Source organism: Tinamus guttatus, unplaced genomic scaffold, assembly GCF_059628265.1.
Source record: "Tinamus guttatus ecotype Peru unplaced genomic scaffold, ASM5962826v1 Tinamus_guttatus_pri_ptg000387l, whole genome shotgun sequence".
Classification (NCBI taxonomy): domain Eukaryota; kingdom Metazoa; phylum Chordata; class Aves; order Tinamiformes; family Tinamidae; genus Tinamus; species Tinamus guttatus.
Window position 1 is genome coordinate 249,396 of NW_028288921.1, and position 26,027 is coordinate 275,422.

The 26,027-nt window shown below is 52.3% G+C and overlaps 2 protein-coding genes across 2 annotated transcripts; one reads left to right on the forward strand and one right to left on the reverse strand.

Annotated features, from left to right (window-relative positions):
• Window positions 1–2,277: 2,277 nt before the first annotated feature.
• LOC148593478 (olfactory receptor 14A16-like) lies at window positions 2,278–6,492 on the reverse strand. The gene is made up of 3 exons (XM_088530781.1): window positions 5,578–6,492; window positions 3,571–3,690; window positions 2,278–2,349 (listed from the first exon to the last, which is right to left on the reverse strand). Exons 1-3 carry the CDS (start codon window positions 6,490–6,492, stop codon window positions 2,278–2,280), a joined length of 1,107 nt encoding a protein of 368 aa, XP_088386907.1.
• Window positions 6,493–14,511: 8,019 nt separating this feature from the next.
• On the forward strand, window positions 14,512–25,045 carry LOC148593479 (olfactory receptor 14C36-like). Its single transcript, XM_088530782.1, has 3 exons — window positions 14,512–15,417; window positions 24,619–24,709; window positions 24,993–25,045. The coding sequence occupies exons 1-3, from the start codon at window positions 14,512–14,514 to the stop codon at window positions 25,043–25,045; spliced, it is 1,050 nt and encodes a 349-aa protein (XP_088386908.1).
• The last annotated feature ends 982 nt before the right edge of the window (window positions 25,046–26,027 follow it).

Below are 26,027 nucleotides of genomic sequence, written 5' to 3' on the forward strand. Positions count from 1 at the left end.
GCCTGGGGTTGGGGCTTGCTTTGAGGGTTTGGCGTTTGGCAAGACAGGATCAAAGTCCTGTGGGATGAAAGAGCACAAAGTCTGAGCACAGGCTGAGATGAGGGTGAGCCTCAGCTCCACGATAACTGCTGTGGGCTGCTCTTTGGGTAGAAGTGGGATGGAGGACAGTCTGTGGCAGAAGACAGTCTTCCTCCTGGAGGCACCGAAGCAGGCTTGCTGTTCTTCAGTTCCTCAGCAGGGTTTCATGCACTGTGCTGCTTAAGATAGAAGTGATAGGCCAGAAAAGAGCAAAGGTGCCCTTAACACAAATCCTCCTGAGAACTTTATCTAGGAATCTGCTTCCAGCCTTACTTCATTGCCATGGTCAATGTTGTGCACCAACATAGTGCTGCCAAATAAGAAGAATTAAAATGTATTTCATAATGTTAAAAATGGCCAGAAGTTTTAGAAGGGATAATTTTTGTCATTCTATGAGAATGTTCTGACTTATGTCTAAAATCTGCTGTAGGGGTTGGATTCAATTTGATCACATAGAGAGGCTGGTGCTGCTGGAGATTCCCTGGAGCAGTTGTGTTCCCCTGTGGTACTGAAATCAAATGTCTGTTAAGACCACTTATTCCCCTGCATTGACTAGAAAGGGAATTCCAGACAACTGCATTTGACAGAGGCAACTACATGGATGGGGTCTGACACTTATCACTTTGAAAGTCAACTTTGATTCAGATGATCTGCACATCTGCACTTTTCATGGTTTGAGTATTCCTTTTCCCCTTGCACTTTATCGTTCAGACACCTCTCAACTCTTCCCTTGCTGCTTTGAGCTTCACGGAGTCTTTCAGGAGACTCTTGTTGTCTCTTAACCAGGTCATTCACTCTATCCAGCCTTTACTATCTGTTTGTGAAAAGCGGTTCAAGGAAGGTTATTCATTGTAGGCTGTAACATTCAGCTACTGGAGCGAGAAAAACAGTTTGATTTTAGCCAGAGTGATCGAAGTCCCCAGTGGCTGATCAGAGAAGTGGCAGGGCTGGGGAGCTGAGCAAGAAGGTTCTGCATACAGGTCTCCCCTCAAAACCATTACTTTTCACACACGTCCATACTTCATTAGGAGACACTCTAGGAAGTGGAGAAAGTGCATATGGCTGATTCAGAAAATGGAAGAATAAAGAAAGCTCAAAAAAAAATAGCCATCTTTCTTTTCCAGGTGCTCATTGTAATCAGTCTAATGTTAATACACTCCTTTCCAATTAGCTAGAGAAGATTTGAAAATTGAAGAAAATTATGGCAAGAATCATGGCTCCTGAGGGGTTTTGCATTTGACTGACCCCTTGGGAGTAATTGGTGCTGAGCCCATGAACCACCAATGCTGAGAGGAGACTGAAGAAACTTCTCAAAAAGTTCAAGTCAGAAGCACGTCCTCAAGTTTCTTGGCGGGTTAATGGGTCCCTCTGCGGTTCATTACCAAGCAAAGCCTCCCCAGGGACTGATTAGAGCAGAGAGTTGGAAGCCATGATTAAACATAGGAAAATGCAAAGTGCAGCTACCTCTGATGCCATCTCAACCCTACATGTGTGTTTTCAAGCAGATTGACCAAACAGATGCCCAGTCCCTGAGTACAGACATCCTTTCCATCATGCTTTGCCCAAGGCTTTTGGTTGGAGCAGTGTGTAGGTGGGGGTGTTCAAGGCCTAGGGCAGGACACTGATCCAGGACCTCTTGTGTCCCTGGGGGAAAGCAGGCAAGGAGGCCCTGTTGCCAGAAGGAAGAAGTTTCTTCTCTTAAGCCTCAACGGTAGAGATACCAGCCATGGCCAAGAGGACATAGACCTAGTTCTTGAGGAGGTTTTTGGCACTGCCCTCGGCTGTCTCCTCCTTGGGCTCTCCTACACTTTCCCATGTCAAGGACACCGTGTGTGCAATTGCCCAACTTGGCAGCAGGGACATGCTTGTGTAGAGAGCACTTGTCAGGGTTATGCTGAAAGGAGGTTCCCACAAAGAGAGCAAAATCTGTAATGCCCAAGGCCAGGGAGAAACAGGAGAGGGATTTGCCTCCTAGGGGTAATTAATGGCACCTTGGGCCTGTGACAGAGGTGAACCCCTCTCCAGAAGGACAAGGTGCCACTGAAGAAGTACCTGGACCTGGGCAGCCTGTGATTTGCCACACGGAGGTCATCATTAGCCCATTTCCCTCATCTAAGTGTGGGAAGAGTTTCCACCGAGGGAGAGCTATAAGGGTGCGGCAACTAGAGTAGAGACCTTGATGTGATGTGGCTCTCCCGTTTATGAAGCATGCTTCTCTGGAGATAAGGAGGACTTGGCCTTAGGCAATGGTGGCATCCTGTTGATTGGATACTGGTAAGAAACATGAGTCACTGTAGGCCTCTTGCCAGCCACCACTCCAAAGGGACATGGCTTTCCTAAAGGTCCCATGCTGTATCTGCTAGAACCAGGTGGTTGTGCAGGACATCCCAGACACCCCACATATCCCTGCAGGTCTCTTTCTGTGTCACTGAATCAAGGGCCTGCTCTGAATAACATTAACTGTTTGCAGGGTGTGCATGAGTGTCAGCTGCCTGGTAAGAGGAACTCTGGTGGCAGTCAGCATCTGTCTCATTTCAGGTAATCCCTAGAAATGAAGGGTGGGAATGAGGTGGCCACAAAGGAACACATGGTGACATTGGATGAGACAGAGGTGATGCAAGGCATGTGCTAGTGTCTGCTGGCTCTGATGGAGCAGCTGGGAGACCCGTATCTTTCTAGATCATGAGTTGGGGGCCAAGTGGGGAATTTCCATGGCCATCAGAAATTACCCCAGATGACCAATACTGCCAGAGCAGCACCCACTATGAAGCTGGGACACAAGTAGGTCCTTATGATGCAAGACCATAATGCCATCTGTCAGACTCTTCATCCAATTACATAAAAATAGACTTGAAGGGCCATGTCAGATGCCTGGGACATCCTGCACAACTGCATGTTTCTGGCAGATAGAGCCTGGTACTCCCAGGAAAGTCATGTCCTTTTGCAGTGGTGCTGGGCAAGTGCCCTAGGGTGTCCTCATTGTCCCACCTGTGCCCAAAGAAATGAGTCCCACCTCTGCCTTTAGGCACTGCCACTGTCCACATGTAAGCATGATGCTCTAATGGGATGCACGTCACACAAAGGTCTTCTCTCGTGTCCCTGGGCTCTTGAAACCTTCTAATGCTCTTCTCTGTCACCCTCTTTTCGGAACAAGGACAGTGTTAATGATGTCCACATGGTCACTGCAATACAGCCCAAGCCAGGACCTTCTTCACTGGTGCATTGTCCTTCCTGGAGATCAGATCAGCTCTGTCCCAGGCCCCAAAGTGCTGCAGAGGTTCCTCAGGGAGCAAAACCCTCTCTTGCCAGGGCTGGGCAGTCCAACTCTGTTTCCCCCTACCCCGGACTCTGCAGGCTTTGCTATGTTAGTGGGAATCTCCTCTCACCATCACATGGACACCTGCTCTGCATGACATGCCCCTGCTCTGAAGTGCAGCCACTGCAAACGCTGTGTCCTTGGCCCTTGGTAGAACAAGTTTCACCATCACCAACCTGTTCTCTGTGCCACAGCGAAGGCTCTGCAACTGAAACCTGCACAAGTACATAAAGCCTGGGACTGAGAAAGGAGCAAATGGAGGTGCTCATCTGACTGAGACATTGTTGCTGGAATAGCTGGGATGTGGTGGAATCTCACACATGATTATAGAGCCTGTACAGTGGCAGGGTCCGAGATCTTCAGGATGGACCGCAGGAAGATGAGCAAGGGGGCTGGCCTTGGTGTGGATGAGCAGCTCAGATGTGTGGAGCTCTTTGAACATGAGGGCTGGGGCTTGGCTGTGAGCTTGTAGGTGACAAGGGTGAGACCACAGTGGGAGTGACCAAGCACCCAAGCAGGGTGAGGAGGTGGGTGCAGTCTCCTTTAAGCAATGTGAGCAAGTGTGAGGCTCAAAGGGCACCCCACGTGCACACAGCCTCCCTGCACTGGCTGCAAAGTTGTGGGAATAGCTGTTCTCGGGGACTGGCTGGCTCGTGCAATGACCTCCCAGGAGCTAGGAGAGGGCCCAGGAGGCAACAGTGTCCTGGTCCCCAGCACATGTCAGCACCTTCTCCTCACAAACCACGGAAGGACTCATTTCCCTCCTCCCTACAGTCCTCCCAGCGACCAACTCCTCCCCAAAAGGCTGAGGGCAGCCTGAGACCTCCTTGTCCACCCAGAGGGCATGTCCTGGATGGACTCCTATCAATAATGCCAGCTGCTTGTTCCCAAGTGCCTGTCCCAGGAACCGTTCTCTGGAGGGGACTGCTCACTTGTCCCAGCCACAGACAGGGCAGGGCCAAGAGGATGTTCTTCCAGCATTGCCTTGAACAAGCGGCTTGTGAGGAGCAGGAATGGCCAGGCCCCATGGGTGTCCCTGCAGCCAGCTGTAGGGAGCAGCTTGGGGACGTGGTTGAGTTCAGCACCGAGAAACTGTGGATAAGCAGCAGGGCTGGTCACCACTGGTGCTGGTGGGGCAGGAGTGGGAGAGCTCTTGGCAGGTTCCCTTCTCCCAAGGGCAACATGGGGGCTTCCATGTGTGCCCATCCCTGCACCTGCACACGGCTCCCTGGCTCCACTGTGCAGACAGCACCCAGGGCAGGGTGCTCAGCCCTGGGGAAACGTCCCTCTGACATGGTCCCCATGACAGCCCGCACTGAACTGTCCCCCCACAAACCCTGCTGGGCCCAGCCTTGTACCACGTTGGGGTTGGTGCAGAGCCGTCCTTGGCCTCTGAGCTGGGAGGGAGGCTGGGCAGGGCCGGCTGGTCCTCTGGCTACAGGCACCGAGGCCGGCAGGAAGGAGCTGCCCAGGCAGCCAAACACTGACACTGAAGGCGACCTCAGTGACTCTCCAGGCTCCCTTCCCTGGGCCTCCTGGGTCCCCACTGCCGCTTGTGGGACTGCAGAGCTCTCCCTAGCCTGCACATTCATTGCTTTAGCCCTTTCCATTTGGGTGGCTCCCCTTCACTTTCTGAAGGTCCATTCACTGCTAGGAACATGGTGCCCTTGGAGATGCCCTGTGCTCTCCTGGAGGCTCCATATCCATCTTCAGCCCTGTGACATGGAAGATAGTGCTTGACCATTCACCACCTGCAGAACCCCTGAGCACCCACAGGTGAGAATTGAATCCAAACCTCCTTCCCTAACACATCATCTATGAGACCATTGCTGGAGGCCCTGGAGAGCCCTGAGAAAGAAACAGATACTTTGATGGTGAAAGTCCCTGAGCACATTTTAGAATCTAACTTTGGAAGGAGAGGCCAACCTTCAAGTACTGCAGTGAGGAAATCCACTTTTATTAGAGCGAAGCCAGGACTGACACAGAAACACAAGGACAGACATATTTCCAGCAGGTATGGCAATTACACAGAGTAAGTTCATGCTTCTGGCAACGTAGGATGCATTCAAAAATTTATGTAAAAAAAATCATTATAAACACAGAGAGAATGCTTAAAGCACAGAACTATCTGAGATGCATTAGGAACTACTTGTTAGAAAGGACAGGGAGCTTATTTCTAGCACCGACTGAGCCAGTTTCATTAGGGCATTCTTCAGATCCTTGTTCCTCATGCTGTAGATGAGGGGGTTCACTGCTGGAGGCACCACTGAGTACAAAACAGCCAGCACCAGATCTAGAAATGGGGAGGAGATGGAGGGGGGCTTCAGGTAGGCAACCAATACAGTGATGAGAAACAGGGAGACCACGGCCAGGTGCGGGAGGCACATGGAAAAGGCTTTGTGCCGGCCCTGCTCTGACGGGATCCTCAGCACAGCTTTGAAGATCTGCACATAGGACACCACAATGAAAGTGAAACACCCAAAGACTAAACAGGCACTAACCACAATAATCCCAGCTTCTCTGAGGTAGGAGTCTGAGCAGGAGAGCTTGAGGATCTGGGGGATCTCACAGAAGAACTGCTCCACCACATTGCCTTGGCAGAGGGGTAGGGAAAATGTGTTCCCAGTGTGCAGGAGAGCATAGAGAAAGCCGCTGGCCCAGACAGCTGCTGCCATTCTGACACAAGCTCTGCTGTCCATGAGGGTCCCGTAGTGCAAGGGTCTGCAGATGGCAACATAGCGGTCATAGGCCATGACTGTGAGGAGAGAAAATTCTGCTGAAAACAATAATGCTACTAGAAAGACCTGGGTAACACATCCTGAGTAGGAAATGATCCTGTTGTTCCTCAAGGAATTGGCCATTGATTTGGGGACAATGGTAGAGATGGAGCCAAGATCAAGGAGGGAGAGGTTGAGGAGGAAGAAGTACATGGGGTTGTGGAGGCGGTGGTCGCAGGCTACGGCTGTGATGATGAGGCCATTGCCAAGGAGGGCAGCCAGGTAGATGCCCAGGAAGAGCGAGAAGTGCAAGAGCTGCAGCTCCCGTGTGCCTGCAAAAGGCAGGAGGAGGAACTCATTGAATGAGCTGCTGTTGGACATTAGCTCCTTTGGGAGTCCTGTTCAAGGAAGGAAAGAAAGAAAAATTTAGAGCAGACTTGTCTGAGCCAAACCATTTGTTTCTCAAAAATCCCTCATATTTCCTCTCTCCCTTAATTCAGCCCCATTTCAGGTAATCCACATTGAAATGGCTGTATTCTCTGCAGCAGGCACCCGCTTCCCATGGCTCCAAAGAGTTGTTTCTCCCGTGCTGCAGGTGTAATTGGATGTGTCAAACTACTCTTTGATTAGTGTTTCTGGAGATGCCTGGGAATGGTGTCTTGCATTGCTTGGAAGGGACTTGGCCCAGAAACCCTGCTGGGAATATTCTCCATTCACCAGCATGAGAGCTGAATACAGCCCTCACTCCAGCTGTATCTGAAGGAGAAGAGCTCTGTGAGGGACTCACCCCCATCAGTCTTGCCCTCCTCAACAGAGGTATTTGTATCTGAGTCTGCCACACTAGATCTCACTCCAACAAGGGAGAACAACAGTCAAAAGGAAACAAGGATAGACCTTACCCTTTCTACATGTCGAGATGTCTAGAAATAGACCTTGTCCTCATGCCTCTTTTAACCCTGCGCCCTTATTCCAGGCACTGCAGAGAGAAGGAGTAGCTTTGATGCACACAACCTGCAGGAGACGATGTCCACCCCTTCTATGGCAGGGCTCTTCAACATTTAGAAATCAAGTCTTCTCTGCAAAAGGATAAGTGGAGGAGTCTATTGTTATATAAGTGTGCGTATAAATAATATACATGATGGTACACACACAAACACACTGCCTACTCACTGTGGGAACATTATTTGATAGAGCAGAAATCTTTGGCGCTTCAGTCGTTCTCAGCATAAACCCTTGTGCATCCCAACAGGAAAAAAAAAAAAAAAAAAAGAAAAAAGAAAAACTTGTTAGGACTTTGTCATGGGACCTGCTTCATCACCGAGCCTTGCCCCTCATTGTCGTGTACTTGCACCTCATTCACATGAAGGACAACGATACTCACAAATGAGGCCAGTTCTTCCTGCAGAAACCTCCCAGGAGCAGGGACTATCCAGAGGCACCCCCAGGTTTGCAGGTGCTAAAGAGCAGCTCAGATAAACCCTGATGCAGCAGCCCAGGAGAAGCTGGTGCTGTCTATGGACTAAGGGATGGCTGAGGGGACAGTCTGAAGTCTCTGGCAGATTCTTTGGCTGCTCCTTGAATCTCGTAATGAGTCTCAGTCTGTTGTCCAAATCTGCCAGTTTTTCCTCTTACCAAGTGGGAGAAAAATGTAAGCACCACCTCACCAGCTTCTCTTTCAGGAAATGCCTGCCTTGCCTTTCCTTTTGAAAAGTGTTCCTTGAAATGTGCTCACAGCTAGACCTGTGAGCAGACCTGATCCCCGCAGCACCCTCCCAGCAGGAGAAGGAGCCTGACCTGGTGGAGGATAATCCTCCCACCCAGAACTTCTCCCCTCAGTGCTGTGAGAAGCTCCCTGGGCAGGCTGAGTGCTGACCTTCACAGGCGACACAGTCACTGCTGCGGGCACACAGCACCTTTGGGTGCAGGGACCCTGCTCTGAAGCGCAGACCTCTCATCCTGTGTACACACCCCAGCTTCACATCACTGCCATTTCTATTGGGGAAGGCAGCAGGATGCCCTGCTCATAGGTGGTATGTTAGAGAATCCCTGCTCTGAAGCAGCTCCTCTTCCTCTGCACTGCAAAAGCCAGAAGAAAGAAGAGAAAAATGCTGCCACCCTTGGGGTGTGATGCATTCTTATATCCCCTTCAAGAAGCTCCATAGCACTGTCCTGTAAGCACAAACTCACCATGTCAAGAGCTGTGAAGGTCTCCTCTGTCCTCCACTCCACACTGCCATTCTCCTCTCGCTGCCTTCTCTCCTCTGCACTCGGCTGTCTCTGGGCAGTGCTGCTAGGCTGCCATGAGCTGCCTCCGTCCCAGGAGCCTGGCCCCGCTCAGGAGCAGAGGCCCAGCTGAACTCATCAATTTCTCTGTCCCTCGTGTTCCCTCCTCCTGGGAAATGTTCACTGGAATAGACTGAAGTGATCACCTGTTGTCTCTTCCCATTGAGTGGAGAGCAACTATTTCCAACCTTGCAAATTCTTTCATCAGAGGATCACAACCTTTGAGAGATGGAAATGTGCTCCTGTGGAACACCCAATTCTCATCTCTGACCTAGGCAGGACACCTAGTTAGGACACGAAGGGAGCTCGTTGACACATGGTTCAGGGATTGACTCAAATGTGTCAGTCTGGGCATCTCATGCTGGTCTAGAAGCCCCTGACATGAAGTGGGATTGAGAAAAATCCTACAAGCTCCACAGGCAGGTCAAGTGATTCCCCTTTCAAAACTGAAGTGAGCACAACATAGAGGTCTGCAAGAGAGCTCCTTGTCTTAGTTGCAGTTGCAATCATTGGAGATGGAGGATGGGAATCAGACACTCCTACACAAACACCTGGGGACAGCTGAGAAAACTGAGGAGGTCCAGGGCATGTGCCAGTGCCCACTTTTTCTGATGCAGCTGCTCGGAGACCTGCATCATCCTAGAGCATCAGGGTGGGGGCCTCAGGAGTATTGCATTGCCCATCTGAAATGACCCCAGATGCCAAATACAATGGCAGCCCCATTTACTATGAAGATGAGGCATAGAAAGATTCTGGCATAAAGCAGCAGTTCTGGTAATTCAATGCAGCTACTTGATCTGATGGCACAGAAAAATGCTGGCAGGGCCTTGTCAGATGCCTGGGGTGTCCAGCACAACCATGTGTCTCTAGCAGATACAGTAGGGCACCTGCAGGAAAACCATGCCCCATTGCAGTGCTTGCTGGGCAAGTGCCCCAGGCTATGCTGAGTTTCCTACCTGTACCCTAATCAATGAATTCCAGCACTAACTGTAGGGAAAATTGTCCCACCAACATGCAGAACTGTCCCACCTACATGCAGAATGCTGCAAAAAGAGGAGGCACATCACTCCAAGCTCTGTGTCTTTCTCCATGGTCTCCGCCAAGGCATCATGATGGCATCTCCATAGTCCCCACAAAGGCATTGTGATAGGGTCTCAGTGGTCTCCACCAGGGCATCGGAATAACGTCCCCGTGGAAACCACCAGGGCTTTGTGATGGCAGTGGCATCAGGTCCACAACGCCGTTGTGAGGGGATGGGCCCCATGGTGACCATGCCCTTGCTGGGGGCAAAGACGCCAGGCTCCCCACTCTGAGGAGAGCAGCTCCATCAGTAGGGAACGGCTCCCCTTGGTGCCACTGTCAGGTCCCTATAAGAGGATCCTGAACATGGACAAGGAGCATCAAGCGAATGCCTGCTCCCAGCCCACAGACGGGCTCTCAGGCTTGCAGGAGAGCGGGAGAGAGGTGAGCAGTGGGGCTGAAGGGAAAGGCAGGCAGTGGGGATGGGACTGATACAGGGAGAACAAGGATGGTGTCGAAGGGGAGCTGGGATGAGGGAAGAGTTGAGAGCTCTTCTGGAGAGGGCTCATTTCTTCCTGGCCCTGGGCATGGCTTTAACTGGGGTATATTTAGTTTGTGCAATGTTGGCCCCACCAAAACAGAGCATTTCCTTGAAGCTGGTCTCCAACTTTCTGCACCAGTCGAGAGAGGACGACACCTCCGAGTGCAACGTGCTCTGTGCAGAGAGTGAGGGGTGGCAGGGACAGCTGAGGGCAGGGGGGCTTTTCTGAGCGCTGGGCTCTGAGTGGGACAAAGAAACCTCCTGCTTAGTGGTATAGGCCTGATGGTAACAGAAATGGTTAGAAAATGTCTTCACAAACAGAGGTAGAAATAAATTAAGAAAAAGAATTAAAGCAAATAAATGCTTTGTTATACTTTCCACCTTTATTCATTACTCTGTTTTAGTACACTAGACTTTGGCATGATCATTTGTTCTTGAAAAGGAGAGTGATTTTCAGAAGTGGGTGGGCTGCAGTCCCAGAGTCCTGCACAGCTGGTGCCATTCCAGGTGCCGTGGTCCCCTGTCCCCAGCCTCCCTCTGCAGCTCTGAGGGTCTCAGCTCTCCCGCAGGTCCCTGCAAGAGCTCTCAGGCCCATGCAGGTCACAGTCACTCAGTGACACTGGGACATCTCCAAGTCCCTCTGGGTACTGGTGCTCGGACACTTGACTTCTGCCTGCAAAGATAAAAGACAGTTTACACAGTTTTCCGATGCTGATAGAGTGGAAATCTTCCAGAACTTGTTGAATCTGCTGTGAAGGGCATCTGCCCTTGCCTTTTACTTTCCACTTCTCTCTCCATTAGTTGGTAGAGGAAATCTCTGTGATCACTCCCATATTTTCTATGTCTTGAATACATGAATCATTTCCACAGCCCCTCTGGGCAGCCCCTCTCCCAGCACAGCACTCACCCCCACTCCAGGCATGTTCTGCCCCTGGAAGTCTCCTGTGCTCCATGGTGGCTCCATAGCCCCTTCCAGGAGGATGGGCATCTGTCCCAGCTCTGTAATGAGTGGGACTGTCCTCAGCAAATCCCTCCTGAGCACTCACCCTCTCCAGGTCACTGGGCACCAACAGGGCTCAATCCAGTCCTCTTTCCCTAACTCAGGAACATGGCTGCACAGCCCTCTGGTGTATCAGCCAAACCTCCTGCATTTGTATCAGGAAAAGCTGAGAGAACCTGGGGTCTTTTCCTAGCAACTACTAAAGAAAGGCAGAGTTTCCTCATAGTGCCTGCCCATGCAGATGTGCTAAAAACCCCAGGCATGTATCATGGCCTTGCAGGCCTACTTCAGTGCCACTGAATCAAGTGTCTGAAATGAATTACAGTCACAGTTTACATTGATAACATCTGCATGTGTCTCAGCTTCCTAACGAGTGTGGCTCTAACACTAGTGAGCATCTAGTGCTATTTCAGATGGCCAAGGAAGAGGCCCACTGGGTCCCGACCAGGCATTCTAGAAAGATGTGAGTATCACATTTGCTCTAGCAGAGCAATAGACACTAGCCCATGCCTGGGACAACCCTGTCTCTTCAGATGTCACCTGGTGTCACCAGGCAATTGACTCCCACCCTGCATCTGATGTGGTTACAGCAGAAGCTTAGACGAGGACCTCCCATGCAGTCATCGTTGGAGATCATCCTTCAGCTTGTGAAAGGGGAATCCCACAACCTTTATGTTCGTGGAGTTCTGGGCAGGGAGCTCAATCCCACTGCATGCCAGGGGCTTTTAAACCAGCATGACATGCCCATATTGACAGATTGGAATCAATATCTGAACCATGGTTAAATGAACTCCCTTCTTGTCCTTACCTAGGTGTCCTGTCTAGCTAAGAGATGTGTATGAGGGCTTTCAGAGCAGGATATTTCCAACTCTGGCAAATAAGAGGTGGAAAATTTCTGATGAGAGTAATTGCCCTTCTAGCATCAGTCTTCCTTCAGTACTTAGAGAGGGAACATCAGGGAGTGTTGAAGTCTATTCTAGTGATAATTTCCCAGGAGTAATGAACACAAGGGATAGAGAAATTGTTGAACTCAGCCGGGACTCTACTTCAGAGCCCCTGCTCAGGAGCAGCATCTGGAGACAGACGCAGTTTGTGGCAGCACTGCCCAGAGACAGCCGAGTGCAGGAGCAGCTCCTGTGCCAAGAGCAGCAGGGCTGCGGGCACTGCCTGCTGCTGCGGACAGCAGAGGAGAGAAGGCAGCGAGAGGGGAACAGCAGTGTGGAGTGGGAGGACAGAGCAGAGCTGTTGTGGGAGCAACCTTCCCAGACCTCGACACGGTGAGTTTCTAGCTGCAGGGCAATGCTGCTGAGGTTCCTGGAGGGCTCTTCTGAACTCAGTGCATGTAATCACAGATTGAGATTGTAAAGGTCTCTCTCCTGGAGAATGCAGGATTTAACAGGAGGAGGAGACGCTTCAGAGCAGGGATTCCCTGCCACACAGTCACAGGGACAGGGCATCCTGCTCCCTTCTCGCAGGGAAGACACAGGGGTGTGAAGCTGCGCTCTGCACCCAGCTCTGCATGGGCTGTGATTGAGAGCAGCATCCCCCAGGCCCAGGGTGCTGTGTGCCCAGGACAGTGACTCTGCAGCCTGCGAGGGGCAGCACTGCCCAGGGTGCTCCCCACAGCGCTGCAGGGAAGCGCTGCGTGGGGAGACAGACACCCGTGAGGGCAGGTTCATTCTGCTGCTAAGAGGCTGCTGCAGAGTGAAGTCTGCTCACAGCTCCAGCTCATACACAGGGCATGTGCGAGGGGTCCTTTACAGGAGCAAGATCAGAAGGGCCACTGGAAAGGGAAGGAGCTTTCCTTTGTGTCTCTGCTCTTTCAGCCTCCTTAATATTGCAGGGGGAATGAAGGAACAAGTTTTCTGTTTTGGCAGGGAACTGGGAATCCCAGATCTTCATGCGTAGAGATTAATAGGTCTGTGAGAAGACTCAGCAAGCTGCTTCATGCCCACCTTAGCCTACAGGTAGCATCCATATCATCTTTGTGGACTCATAGGACCCCATGTGACAAGCTCCTTAGGATCTGCAACTGCACAGCTGCCCCTGGACATGGCCCAGATGTTTCTGTAGGGCAGAACTGAGCACACAGAGGGTGATACGATACAGGATCTGTGAGCAATGGCAGGGACAGGACACTGGGATAGAGGAAGAGCTGGTGGCAGGGACAGCTGCAGGCAGCAGAGATGGGCAGGGAAGGGGCAGGAGGTGCAGGGCAGGAGCCTCCTCCTCTGCAGCCAGACCTGCAGCAGCGGAGAGGGGCAGCTCTCCTGCCACAGGCCCATTGCCTGCCGCCCCACCAAAGGGCTAAGAGGGACTGCCCTGCGACGTCCCCCTCGGAGAGGTGACATACCCAGACGGTAAAGTGAAAGTTTTCCAGAAGGCCTCTCTGTCCCTCTCCTTGCCTCCCTTGGGAGCACATTTATGGTGTTGCTCCTTGTTTCCCCTCCCATCCATGCTTTTCCTGTTCTTGCCCTCAGCTTTCTGCAGCTGGATGTTTTCAGCTGCAGTTCAGACACTGATGCTACAAGTTGTTGAACAGAGGGGTCTGTATGGGAGTGAGATTTCCCGAGCCACCTTTTGTCCTGTGGAGCTCCCGGAAATGCAGCCTGTGAGCCTAGGCATTGCACTGGCTCTCCCTTAAGGAGAGCCCGTCTTCAGTGTTAATGCTCCTTTGGCTGTTTCCCTGTGGTGTCCCGCCAGGCTGCCACCTGCCCTCCAGAAAGGCTCTGCTGTCTCATGGCCTATCTGTGATATCTGAGCGACGTGCGAGGAAGCTGCCGAGATGCTGAGGGTATGGAGGTGGTGGTGAGAGGCTGTCCATGAGCAGCTGAAATGAGCCCTGTGTGTCTCTGGCTAGAAGGGGAGTGTGGAGACCTCCCTTAGGTGTGTGGAGAAAGGGTGAGAAATTTGGAGATGGGCACTTTGAAACTGCACAGCTCTGCTCTCAGCAGAGCCTGGCCTCCTTTGAGGGCTGCATAATGAACACAATGATCCCCTAGCTCAAGGAGACATGAGTACAGGACAGACCAAGACTAACAGATAAAAAAGATATCCCCACTCTGCACATAGAGACAGTGGATGCATTTCTCTAAGGATTCAGGGCTGAAATTCCAAGGATTTGTCCTTTGCAGAACATTCCTCAGGAGTGACAAGGACATCTCAAAGAAACTACAAAATATTGAACAATTCCATAAAACTATGTTCTTCAAACCTCTTTGTGTAGTCTTGGCGGTAAAGATGCTGAAAAGCCTGTCTACATCTTAAGTAGATTTCACCTGACATAGAAGGTGAATGTCCAAGCGTGCCTCCGTTCCTCCTATTGCACGGCATGACAGACTCCCTGGAGTTCCTGTGTTGATGTCCCTCCTCCTCACAACAGCACAAAATGGAGCTCAATCAAAGCAACTAAACTAAGACACTCTTACTAAAGGGGGGGTAATGGAGGATGGTGTCGGACAACTGAATGACTTCAGGGCTGTTTTCTTTAAAAGTTTCTCTTAATTTCTCCATATCTTCTATTCTTTAGACAGTCCCACATGACTGGAGGGAGCTAATGTCCAACAGCAGCTCCCTCAACGAGTTCCTCCTCCTGCCGTTCGCAGACACGCGGGAGCTGCAGCTCTTGCACTTCTCGCTCTTCCTGGGCATCTACCTGGCTGCCCTCCTGGCCAACGGCCTCATCATCACAGCTGTAGCCTGCGACCACCGCCTCCACACCCCCATGTACTTCTTCCTCCTCAACCTCTCTCTCCTTGACCTTGGCTCCATCTCCACCATTGTCCCCAAATCCATGGCCAGTTCCCTGTGGGGCACCAGGACCATTTCCCAATTGGGATGTACCGCACAGGCCTTAATTTTTTCTTTTTTCATGACAGCAGAGTGTTCCCTTCTCACAGTCATGGCCTATGACCGCTATGTTGCCATCTGCAGACCCCTGCACTATGGGACCCTCCTGGGCAGCAGAGCCTGTGTCAAAATGGCAGCAGCTGCCTGGGCCAGTGGCTTTCTCTATGGTGTCCTGCACATTGGGAACACATTTTCCCTACCCCGCTGTCAAGGCAATGTAGTGGAGCAGTTCTTCTGTGAGATCCCCCAGATCCTCAAGCTCTCCTGCTCCGATTCCTACCTCAGGGAAGCTGGGCTTCTGGTGGTTAGTGCCTTTTTAGTCTTTGGGTGTTTCGTTTTCATTGTGGTGTCCTACATGCAGATCTTCAGAGCTGTGCAGAGGATCCCCTCTGAGCAGGGCCGCCACAAAGCCTTTTCCATGTGCCTCCCGCACCTGGCCGTGGTCTCCCTCTTTGTCAGCACTGGCCTGTTTGCCTATCTGAAGCCCCCCTCCATCTCCTCCCCAGCTCTGGATCTGGTGCTGGCTGTTCTGTACTCAGTGGTGCCTCCAGCAGTGAATCCTCTCATGTACAGCATGAGGAACAAGGAGCTCAAGGATGCCCTGAAGAAACTCATCCAATTGCTATAATGTCAGCAATATCTGTACTGGGGGTTTTGGCATCAAAGATATGTGTTGTTTTTTAATTTATTTCTTACTTTTGTTGTGTTACATTCCTGTAAAGGAAAATAAATATTCTGTTTCATGCTATTTGTCCTCAAGAATCTCTCACATGAATCTTAGGAATGTGCAATTCCTACAGAGTCAGTTTCCCACCATGACAAGCAGACAAGCATGAGTTGCTGGAGGGGCTGCAGGCCCAGGGCTCTGGGGATGTTCTGGGCAGCAGGGTGGGTACGGAGGGACTGCAGGCAGACAGGGAGGGGACCTGCTGGGCACAAGAGCTAGGGAGACAGGGAGTGATCGACCTCATTATGGGGCCTCCTGCCTCTTGCCAGGGAGCTTCTGCCTTGCCCTTGGGCTTGCCCTGACTGATGCTGTGGACATGGCTGAGCTGGGTCCTGAGCTGGTCTTGTCATCATTCTGCGGAGATGACTTCCCATCTGCAGCTCGACTCGGCCCTCCTAATAGTTTGGAAAGTCTTGGCAAGGGAAGCTGGAACTCAGCACATCCCAGAGAGGGCTCTAGATACAAAAACTGTCTGTATGTACAGGGCAGAAAATTTCCTGACAAACAATTTAAAGGCGTGAGGAGAGCTTCAGATTCAGACAGCCTACCCAGGAAGACTGCATGCAGAGTCTTATGTGCATAAAGAAGCAAGAGCAGCCACATTGGTCTGAGCTTATAATGCCCTGGATGCAGGCAGGGCCAGTAGTGCTGGGATCTATGGACAGAAGATGCCATCCTCCAGTGCCCAAACAAGAAGAGCAGAGCAGATTTGTGAATGGTAACGGGGGTCACCTGGAGTCCAGCAGTGGCCAGGTAACACTGGAGGGCTCCAACTAGTCCTGCTCTGTGTAGGAGGTTGGACTGGAAAACTCCACAGTTCCCTACCCGCCACCATTTCCTCTGCAGCTCCACGGTTTCTTATTCCTTAGCCACAGATCCAGAAGCACTGGAAGCTCACTCTGCGTTGGAAGCCCAAGAAGGCCCTGCTGCTCCTACCCTTGAGCAGGTATCCACCCAACACAGAGTCCATCTGGCCACAGAGGCATCACCCGTCCAGTGCCCTGGCTAACACAGGCGATGGCAGGGTCTGTTCCTCTCATCAACGCTGCTGCTGTGCCCATGTCAAATCCTCCTGCTGCCAGATGATCTCAAGGCCCAAGGCAGCTCTGGCTCCTCCAGGGCTGTGCTGGAGCCATTCAGGATTGGGCTGAGGTGGGTCTGGCACTACCAGGTGGGTGGGAGAGGGCAGCCCCCTCTGCCACACTGGGGCTGGTGCTGGGTCTGGGCACAGCTTTTCCCTGGGAGCTCCCTGCAGAGCCGCTCCAGGGGATCCTCCACCTCTGCCCTGGCAGCAGCACCAGCGCTCAGGGTGCCGGGGTGGGAGTGCACAGAGGGCAGGAGGGGACGGGCTGCCCCAGGGGAGCATCGAGACCTGCTCTGTGCATGCAGGGATGGAGAGAGGAAATGCAGAGCTCGGCTGGAGTTGGAAAGAGCGAGGGGAGGGGAGGGCAACGCGGAGGCCTCCTGCCAGCACATCCACAGCACAAGGAAGGAGGGAGGGAAATGGGGGCTGCTGCTCAGCGGGGTCAGGTCTGGGGCAGCCGAGGAGCTGGTCCCTGTCCACCCCAGGCTGTGCCCCACACAGGGGTCTGCAGGCAGCTGGGCTGCAGGACCTGCTGGGCTCTGCTGCACAAGAGAGCTCATGCTAGCCTGGCCTGTTCCTCTCCCTTGGGATATGGGGACCTGCAGGAGGATGGAGCTGGCCAGGGACCGCCCCACAGCTGGATAGGAACTCAGGTGTGGGACAGTACAAATGGGATTCCCATTAACCTGTCTTTACAACATGCTCAGTGCCACCACACTGAGCATCCCCAGCTGCCAGAAAGGAATACGATGGTCGAGGGAGGTGATCCTGCCCCTCTACTCAGCCCTGCTGAGGCCACGTCTGGAGTATTGTGTCCAGTTCTGGGCTCCACAGTACAAGAGGGATGTGGAGCTGCTGGAGAGAGTCCAGCGCCGGGCTACGAGGATGATCAGGGGCCTGGAACATGTGCCCTATGAGGAGAGGCTGAGGGAGCTGGGCCTGTTCAGCCTGGAGAAGAGAAGGCTGAGAGGGGATCTAATCAGTGTATATAAATACCTCAAGGGAGGGAGTGCAGAGGACAGTGATGGTCTCTTTTCAGTGGTGGCCACTGATAGGACTAGAGGTAATGGCCACAAACTGAAGCACCAAAGTTCCACAGGAACTTAAGGAAAAATTTCTTAACAGTGAGGGTGCCAGAGCAGTGGAACAGGCTGCCCAGAGAGGTTGTGGAGTCTCCTTCTCTGGAGATCTTCAAAACCCGCTTGGGTGCAGTCCTGTGCCACGTGCTCTAGGTGACCCTGCGTGTGCAGGGGGGTTGGACTAAATGATCTCTAGAGGTCCCTTCCAACCCTAAGCATTCTATGATTCTATGATTCTATGAAAACAGCTCCAGGTCCCTTTTTTATTTCTTTGATACCCTGCGTTGGGCTGAGCCTTGTCCATATTTCCCCTACCAAACGCACGCTGGTCTGGCACACTCAGGGAAGACATTTACTCTCTTTTGATTAATATGGTCAAAGGCATTTGTGCAACCACTTGATCTGCTCAGCTGCAAGATGATCAACTGCTCCACTCAAGTGGTCTTGCAGCTCATTTAAAACAAGGGCCACAATACAGTCTCACCCTTCTGCTTTCCTTGCAAGAACTGTGGCTTCTCCCGTGCCCCACTGTAAATAATTCACATCCTTTGGTACCATTTGGAGACATTCCTGAAGGATTTATCAGCAAGTTCTGGATAACAACAGGGCTGAATGGAGGGGACTCTTTTCCAGCACTCTTCTCTGCCTGACTGGGCCATCTCCATTGCAGTGACTTACAGAGAGAGCCCCTGATGACACGAGCTGCCCTCCTCCTTTGAACATCCTCTCTTAAAGTATTTATAAACACTGATAAGATCCCCTCTCCAGCTAGGACACCATTGGCCTTCTCCGCCACAGGAGCCAGCACATGCTGGCTCATGGACAGCTTCTTGGCCACCAGAATGCACAGGTCCTTCTCCACACAGCTGAATTCCAGCAGGTCAACCCCCACCTGTCCTGTTGCATGGAGTTATTCCTCCCCACGTGCTATTCTTGACTGTGTTGAACTTCATGAGGTTCATCTACATCCAGCTCTCCAGCCTCTCCAAGTCCCTCTCAATGGCTGCACAGCGCTATAAAGCATCACCACTCCTCCCAGTTTTATATTCTCAGCAAACCTGCTGCACTCTGTCCCTTCATGCAGATCATTAATGAATAAACTGAACAGGACTGGATCTCTGGGGGACACTGCTAGCTACAGGCCTCCAGCTAGGCTCTGTGCCATTGAATCACAACCCTAAAACCTAGAACCAGCTGCTCAGGTGGAGGTGACCTCCCAGGTGCAAACCCACCATATCCCTGATGCTGCCTGTGGCCTTCAGAGACAGCAGCTTCCTCAAACCCCTTCCCCACACAGGAACCACTGCTGCCCTCTCAGCTCCTCTCACCACAGAGACCCCCCACCCACCGCCCACGCCTGCCTGCCTGCTGCCGGCCAATCAGGCACTCACAAAGACATGACGTCACAGCGCCGTCCCGCCCAGCTCTCTGGCCCTGCCCTCCAGGGCAGCAATGGCCTCCCCAGCCCTTCCCCGCCAGGAGCCCAGCCCGGGCTCAGCAGCTGCTCCGCGGAGATTATCTCAGCAGCGCAGAGCCCCGCAGGGCCCGGCTGCTGCCCAATGAGGTGCTGCGGGAGCGGTGACCTCACAGTCACCAGGCAGAGCCAGCCCTGCTGCTGCCCAATCAGCTCTGCCGGCAGCAGGGAGCCCACAAGCAGCAGCCACGCCCTCTCCCTGCAGCTGGCCTATCAGGGGCTGCGGCAGCAGTGACCTCCTCGTGCCCAGCGCAGCCATTGGCTGTGAGGCCCTGTGGGGCTCCCGGCTGTGCTGGGGGCTGTGCGGGGATGGGGCAGAGAGGGGAGCCCAGCTGGAGTGGAGGGATGTTCTTCCTTTTCCAACATTCCCCCACTCCTCGCCCTGATGAAAGGGGCTCCCAGTGCGGCCCTGCTGCCTCCTGTCCCCACTCTATGCCATAGAGCTGCTGCAAAGAGCAGCCATGGGGTGTGTGGGAGCAGCGCTCAGGAGCAACAAGGACCCACCGGAAAACGAGGGTCTTCACCCATGTCACCAGGGAGACTTCCCTGTGGTGGGGCACGTCCCGGTGTGTCCTCTGGGGCTCAGTAGGTCACTGCCATGGAGGTGGACGAGGCAGGGGGAGAACAGAGACGTTTCCGTCTGTCTCCTGGAAGCAGTCACCTCCCACCAGTGATGTTATTTTCCAAAACTGCTCTTCCTCGTCTTGGACCTTAACTGCTCCTCGTACTTTTCAGTGTACTTTTCCCTGGGACTTGGGATCCTCTTCTGGAGATCTGCACAGCCCTGGAACCCTGGATCTCGGTGGACTAGATGATCTCTAGAGGCCCCTTCCAGCCTCAACCATTCCGTGATCTCCTGCATTTTTGACCCTGGACATCTCAGGATATGGCCACACACTGCAGTGCTGCTGCCTGGGCTTGGTGCAAAGCCTGTAAGATGGTGCAGTGCTGCAGGATCTGCATTTTGATTCAACCACCATTTTGTGAGATGACCACCTCCCTGCTCTGCAGCTGATGAAGTTGTAGAACATTCCCAAAAGTTCCCTTTGTGGTCTTCCTCATCTCTGCAGAATCCTGGAGACAATCTTACAGAACAGAAGACCCATCCATCTGGAATTCTGTCAGAGATGTGACTTTCCAAGTCACTGCCAAAGGAAGGACTTCTTTGGGTTGCTCGTTTAAGTCTGTGGCACCTCATTCATGATGCTGTGAGCCCAGCTCTGCATCCTGGGGCCTTGGCCCTTTCTCTCCCATCTCCTGTGTGTCTACTCAAGGTCTTCACCATTCCCCAAGGCCATGGGAAACGTCGATTTAGGGAGTACATGTGAAGCTCTGACACTTTGTGGAGTTGAAGGTGTAATGGAGACTTTGTCCCCATGCGTCCTCCTGCTCCGAAACCTGAGGATCCAGATCTCTGGGAAGAGCCAACAGGAGAGCTCAGGTGCCTTGGGGCTGGGTATTTTCAGTCATAGGATCCCTCTACAGACTCCAGTGAATAATGTCACCCGCAGAGGGGTGTTTTATGGGAGCTCACAAGGATCCTCAGTGAACAGGGCTCCGGGCCAAAGGGCAAAGCGTATTTACCACACACCAACTAAACAACAGGCATGTGCAGTAGTACTGTTTCAGCTCTCCAAAATATGTCTGCAAGCTTTTATTTGCTCCTATTTCTCCTGGAGTAACAGAGCACACGGGCAGCTGCCAACCTGTCACCAAAGACTGGGAGAGGCCTTTGGAGAGGGCTCTTCACTGTGGGGCAGGCAGAAGATGGGCACATGGAGCAGCACCGTGGCCCAGCGCGAAGCTTGGCCTTGCAGAGTGCCGTGCAGAGCACGCGCTGCTGCTGCTCTTCCCTCCGCTTCCTGCCTGCTTCCCAGCAACTCCGCGCAGTCGAGCAGGGCCTTTGCCGGCCTCACTGCTCAGCTCTGTACCTTTGTGATGACCTGATCAACATCTTCAAAGCCCTGGGGGTCAGACAGCAAAGGCCGCCTTTCCTTTTGTGGGGATGAAGTCAGGGTCTGCCTGCGTTGCCTCACTGCGTGCGGCTCCCGCTTGCCCACCTGCAGGGAGAAGGAGGCACATGATGGAGAGGGTTGTGTTGCTACAAGCAGCCCCTGAGGCATGGAAAGCCCCAGCCCCATGTCGAAGGGAAGCTCATGGTCGAGCACAGCCCAGCTACACATGGTCCAAAGAGGCTCTCTGATCCTTCACACAGGGCTCCCAGGGTCCTTACAGACTTTGGAGCATCCCAGTTGTGCTTTGTGTTTGAGAAAATCCCCACAGCCAGTAAGAAGCAGGCCCTGGCCAGAGGAGGTCACACCTGGCTGGCTTGGCCCACCATGCTTGTGCTCTCCATGCAGCTCCCATCCCTGCTGCCGGCCTCCCCCTCCAGCCCCAGGACTCACCTTCCTTGTGCGCTTGCGCCTGGCAGGACGCCCATTGCTGGGCTGGGAGCAGGCGTTCGCCTGCCTCTCCTTCTCCATCTCCAGGGCACTGGCGGCACCTGGGGACTTGCTGCTCTGGGGACCAACATGAGCTGTTCCTTCTGCTGGAGCTGCTGTCCTCAGAGTGCGACCCCGAGGGTGGTGCTCTGGCCCAAGACAGCCTTGGTTGCCATGGGCATCGCTCCATCACAATGGCCTCGAGGACATGATGCCACCCCCATCACAAAGCCCTGGCCGTTACCATAGGGACTCCCATGGATATGTCCTGGTGGTAGCCAAGGGCACCCACAACTCATCTCAGTGCCTTAGTGGTCAGGAAGGGGAGGCCTTTTGGGTCCCTGTGCCATAGTTTGGCCATTCTCACGGATTTTTATTTGGGAGAGCACGGCCAGTGGTGCCACATGCGTGTTCTATCGCTCTTTTTGGCACAGTGGACACCATGCCTCTATACCAGATCTCATTTGGGCTCTCCAATTCTGGAAGGAAATGAACAAACGGGAGGGAGTTCAGCACAGGGACAACAAGTTGGTCAGGGGCTGGAGCATGGGGCAGGTAAGGAGAGGCTGGAAGAGGGATGTTTGTTCAGCCTAGACCAGAGAAGGCCAGGAGAGACCTTCATGCTGTGCACAAATACTTTGTGGAGGGCACACAGCAGCAGGATTTTCTTGGAAAGCCACATTAATTGCATGGGAGACAGCAGGGAAAAGATGGACAATGGAAAATGTGCAGCGTATGAAGGATTCACAGACTTTGGTGTTGTGAAACCAAAGACCTTAACTTAAATGCAACTTATAGAGCTCCTGACCCCAGAGACAGCCTCCATCCTTCCTGGCAGCACGTGGAACCCAGAAACCCAACAAACCAATCAACCAGATGATCATGCACTGGTCATGCACGAGGCCATCCAAGGAGCTTCTTGATCATGCGCTGGCCATGGGGCTGCAGCTCCCGTCTTTCCTGCTCAGCCCCCTACCTGCCCACAAGACATTCTTTGCTACTGACCTTTGGGTGACCTCCACATCTCCCCCTTCCTTGTTTAGTTTTTATTTGAGCGGTCATCACTTGATTGATTGATCAATCAATTAACCATTGTACACATGATAACAGACAAGGTAGACAATTAACAACAAGCAAAATACAATTAACTCAATAATCAAAAACTTTACAATTTGTGTTTTCCAAAGCCCAAACTGTCTTAACCAAGAAAATACTCCTATTAAACATGTTTGAAAGGGATTGTCTGGTGTTGACATGGCTAATGTTACCCATACGTTTCTTGGCTGTTTGACCTAGTTTGGGACAAAGGCTGCACAGCTGCTGAGGAAAGCCAGGGCCGTACACATCGCAAAGGGACTCATCTTGGTTTCTCGTCTGTCAAAACAAAAGCATAACCCCTTCCCCAAGTTACTAAGTCTTTTGGACCTTCCCACTTCCCTGTAACTAGACCTTTTATGGTAACTTGGGATCTCGGCTGTAAATTTTCTGACCGTTGGCCAAAGTGTTGAGTAACTCACCTGCTCATCTGCTCACCTGCTATGTTATAATTTAAAAAATTAAATACATATAAAGCTTTATCCAATCTTTCTTGGGGGCCATCTCTCTGAGCTCCCCCTCTCTGTTTAATGAACATATTTTTTAGGGTCTGGTGCGAGTGTTCAATAACTGCCTGCCCAGTAGGAGAATGAGGAATATTGAAGATATGTTGAACGCCCCATTGTTTAAGGAAGTCCTGGGTTTGCATAGCACCATACGCAGGCCCGTTGTCTGTTTTTATCATTTTTGGAACATCCATGACTGCAAAACATCTTAACCAGTGCTTACACACATCCTGACTTTTCTCCCCAGTATGTGACCATGCGTGAGTAATAAAGTAGGGATTGGCTCAGCAATTTAACAAAGTCCATAAATTTCACAACCAGGCCATCAGCAAATCAGCAATCAGCAATTGGGCCATCTCAAACCGTAGCTCCCTCCAAGTGCTTCAACAGGCCTTCAACATTTAAGGAATCTGTTCCAACATTAAGATTTAGAGTTGTGAATTTTTAAAAAGCCATGGTTGCAGCTACCAGTCCACCAGCTGTGTGGAGCCTGGTACTTTGGCTTGAACCTCAGTTTGCCACTCTGCGTCCACTGACATTTTCCAGGCAATGGCAGCCTTTTTAGTTCGCCCTGATCCATCTATGAAGACAGTAATACCTGAAAGGGGAGTTTGCTGCCAAAGAGACCTTGCTAATAAGGGAATGTTAGGAAGTTCGGACCACAACCTATGCAGGGGATAGTGAATGTTCCTCTGTCCTGCAAAGTCTGCTAAAGCCACCTGCATGGGTAAATGTTCTGCTAATAACCATTGCAAATTTTCCTTTGTTGCAGGAAGATAAATGAATCGTGGATCACTGCTGTTTAATATTCTTAAGTGCATTCTTGCTTTCTGAATTAACTGTGCATATTCTTCTGTCACAGTGATAATTTCTTTTTGATTGTCCATGAGGTAAAAGATCCACTCCAGCACTCAAAGTGGATCTGTCAATGACCCATACAGCAGGTGAATAAGCGAGCTGGAGCTGGCTTGCCTCCGCCGGGCCTTTGGGGCAGTTTTTCTTGAGATGGCCATTCTCTCCACATTGAAAACACTTCCCTGCCTCTTCCTTTTAAGGCAGGATTTGCTTTTTCTCAGTGAAATGCACTGCTGACGCACACACGAATGGCATAGCTGTTAATATTTCTAAGTTCCCCCGCTGAACTGCCTCTCTGCTAAATATTTCCAGTGATTTGACCCTCGATCCCCTTTTGTAACCTCGTTATGTGGGTCTGGGGCTGCAAATCAGGTTCCTTCTCCAGATCCCTGGGGCCTGGCTCGAACGGATGGTCGCACGGAGGATCAGCCACCCCAGCATACGGTGGTGCTGACGGTGCTGCTGCACGTGGCTGATTGCTTTTGTCCCCCTGAAGATCCCAGGCCGTTTTTAAGGCGACCATGATCTGCCACCAGGTGCTCACATGTTTTACTACGGCTGTATCACCATCCACCATCGCCTCCTTAAGGCGCTTTCCAAGTTCTTCCTACACCTCTCGCTGGAGTGTGCCTTCCTTCGGGAAAGTAGGTACCTTCTCCCGAATCCACTCTAGTAGAGTGACTAAATCCTTCCCGGAAACCTGCCGGTTCTCTTCGTGCACCATGTGCTGCAGCGCGTCCAGGCTGCGTTTCTGCCCTTGAGACAATCCGCCTGCCGTGATTCCCAGGATGCTGTCCTCTAATTAGGTGATGGGTGCACACTGGAGTTCTTCCTGCTCCGTTCCTGGTTCGGCTGGGCTATGCTGCCGGGTTTGGGCTTTGTGAGCTTCCCCTGTGTTCTTGCCCCAACTTTGGGCGACATTTGCAGTGTCCGAAGCAACCGTGGTTTTTGGTGTTGTCAAACCAAAGACCTTTATTTAAGCACAATTTATAGAGCTTCTGATCCCAGAGACAGCCCCCGCCCTGCCTGGCAGCACGTTAAGCCCCAAACCCAACCAACCCATCAACCAGATGATCACGCGCTGATCACACGTGAGGCTGTCCAGTGAGTTCCTTGATCATGTGCTGGCCAGGTGGCTGCAGCTCCCACCTCTCCTGCTCAGCCCCCCATCTGCCGAGGGGGCATTCTTTGCTACTGACCTTAGGTTGACCTCCACAGGTGGTGACTTGTGTCTGGGGCCAGGGCACTGCTCTTTCCTAGACCCTCTCCTGGGAAAGCACTGCAGGAGCAAGCACACCCTGGAGAACAACATTGCCTATGTCCCTGGGACCAATGACAGGGACCCTTCTGTGTGAGAACGTGACATGCCATCAGCAGGGCCATGGCTGCCCTTTGTACTCGGAGGTCCTTTCTGCCTGAGTAGCTGATAGCCCCAAACTTGTGACTCTGAGGACACTTATTGCTCTGGATGGGCCAGAGGGGGCTCTTAGCTCCCACAGGCTGTTGTGATGTCACCTCAGTGCCTGGTGGTGACAAGGCAGAAAAGGCCCATGGTTTGGATGTTGGTTGTGTTGGCCTTTCTGCCTTGGGACCTGGTAGGCCAGCAGCAGGCCCATGGCCTGAGTGTTGTTAGTGAGGTTACTGCTGTGCCAGTCCCTGATAGGCCAGCAGCAGGGACATGGCCTGGATATTAATAGTGAGGTCACTGCTGTGCCTGATCCTGATAGGCCAAAAGCATGGATATGGCTCTGACGGTGACAGTGAGGTCACATCCTTCACTGTAGACCTGATGCCATCAGTAAGCTCTGGGTTGCTTAGGTTTCTTGTGACGTCACCTCTGTCCCTGCTGCTGATAGGCCAGAGCCAGCTGAAGGTTCCAGGGCACATTGTGAGGTCACTGCTGGCCCTGTGCAGGATTGGCCAGCAGCAGGACCAGCACCAGCCAAGGGCCTGTGAGGGCCC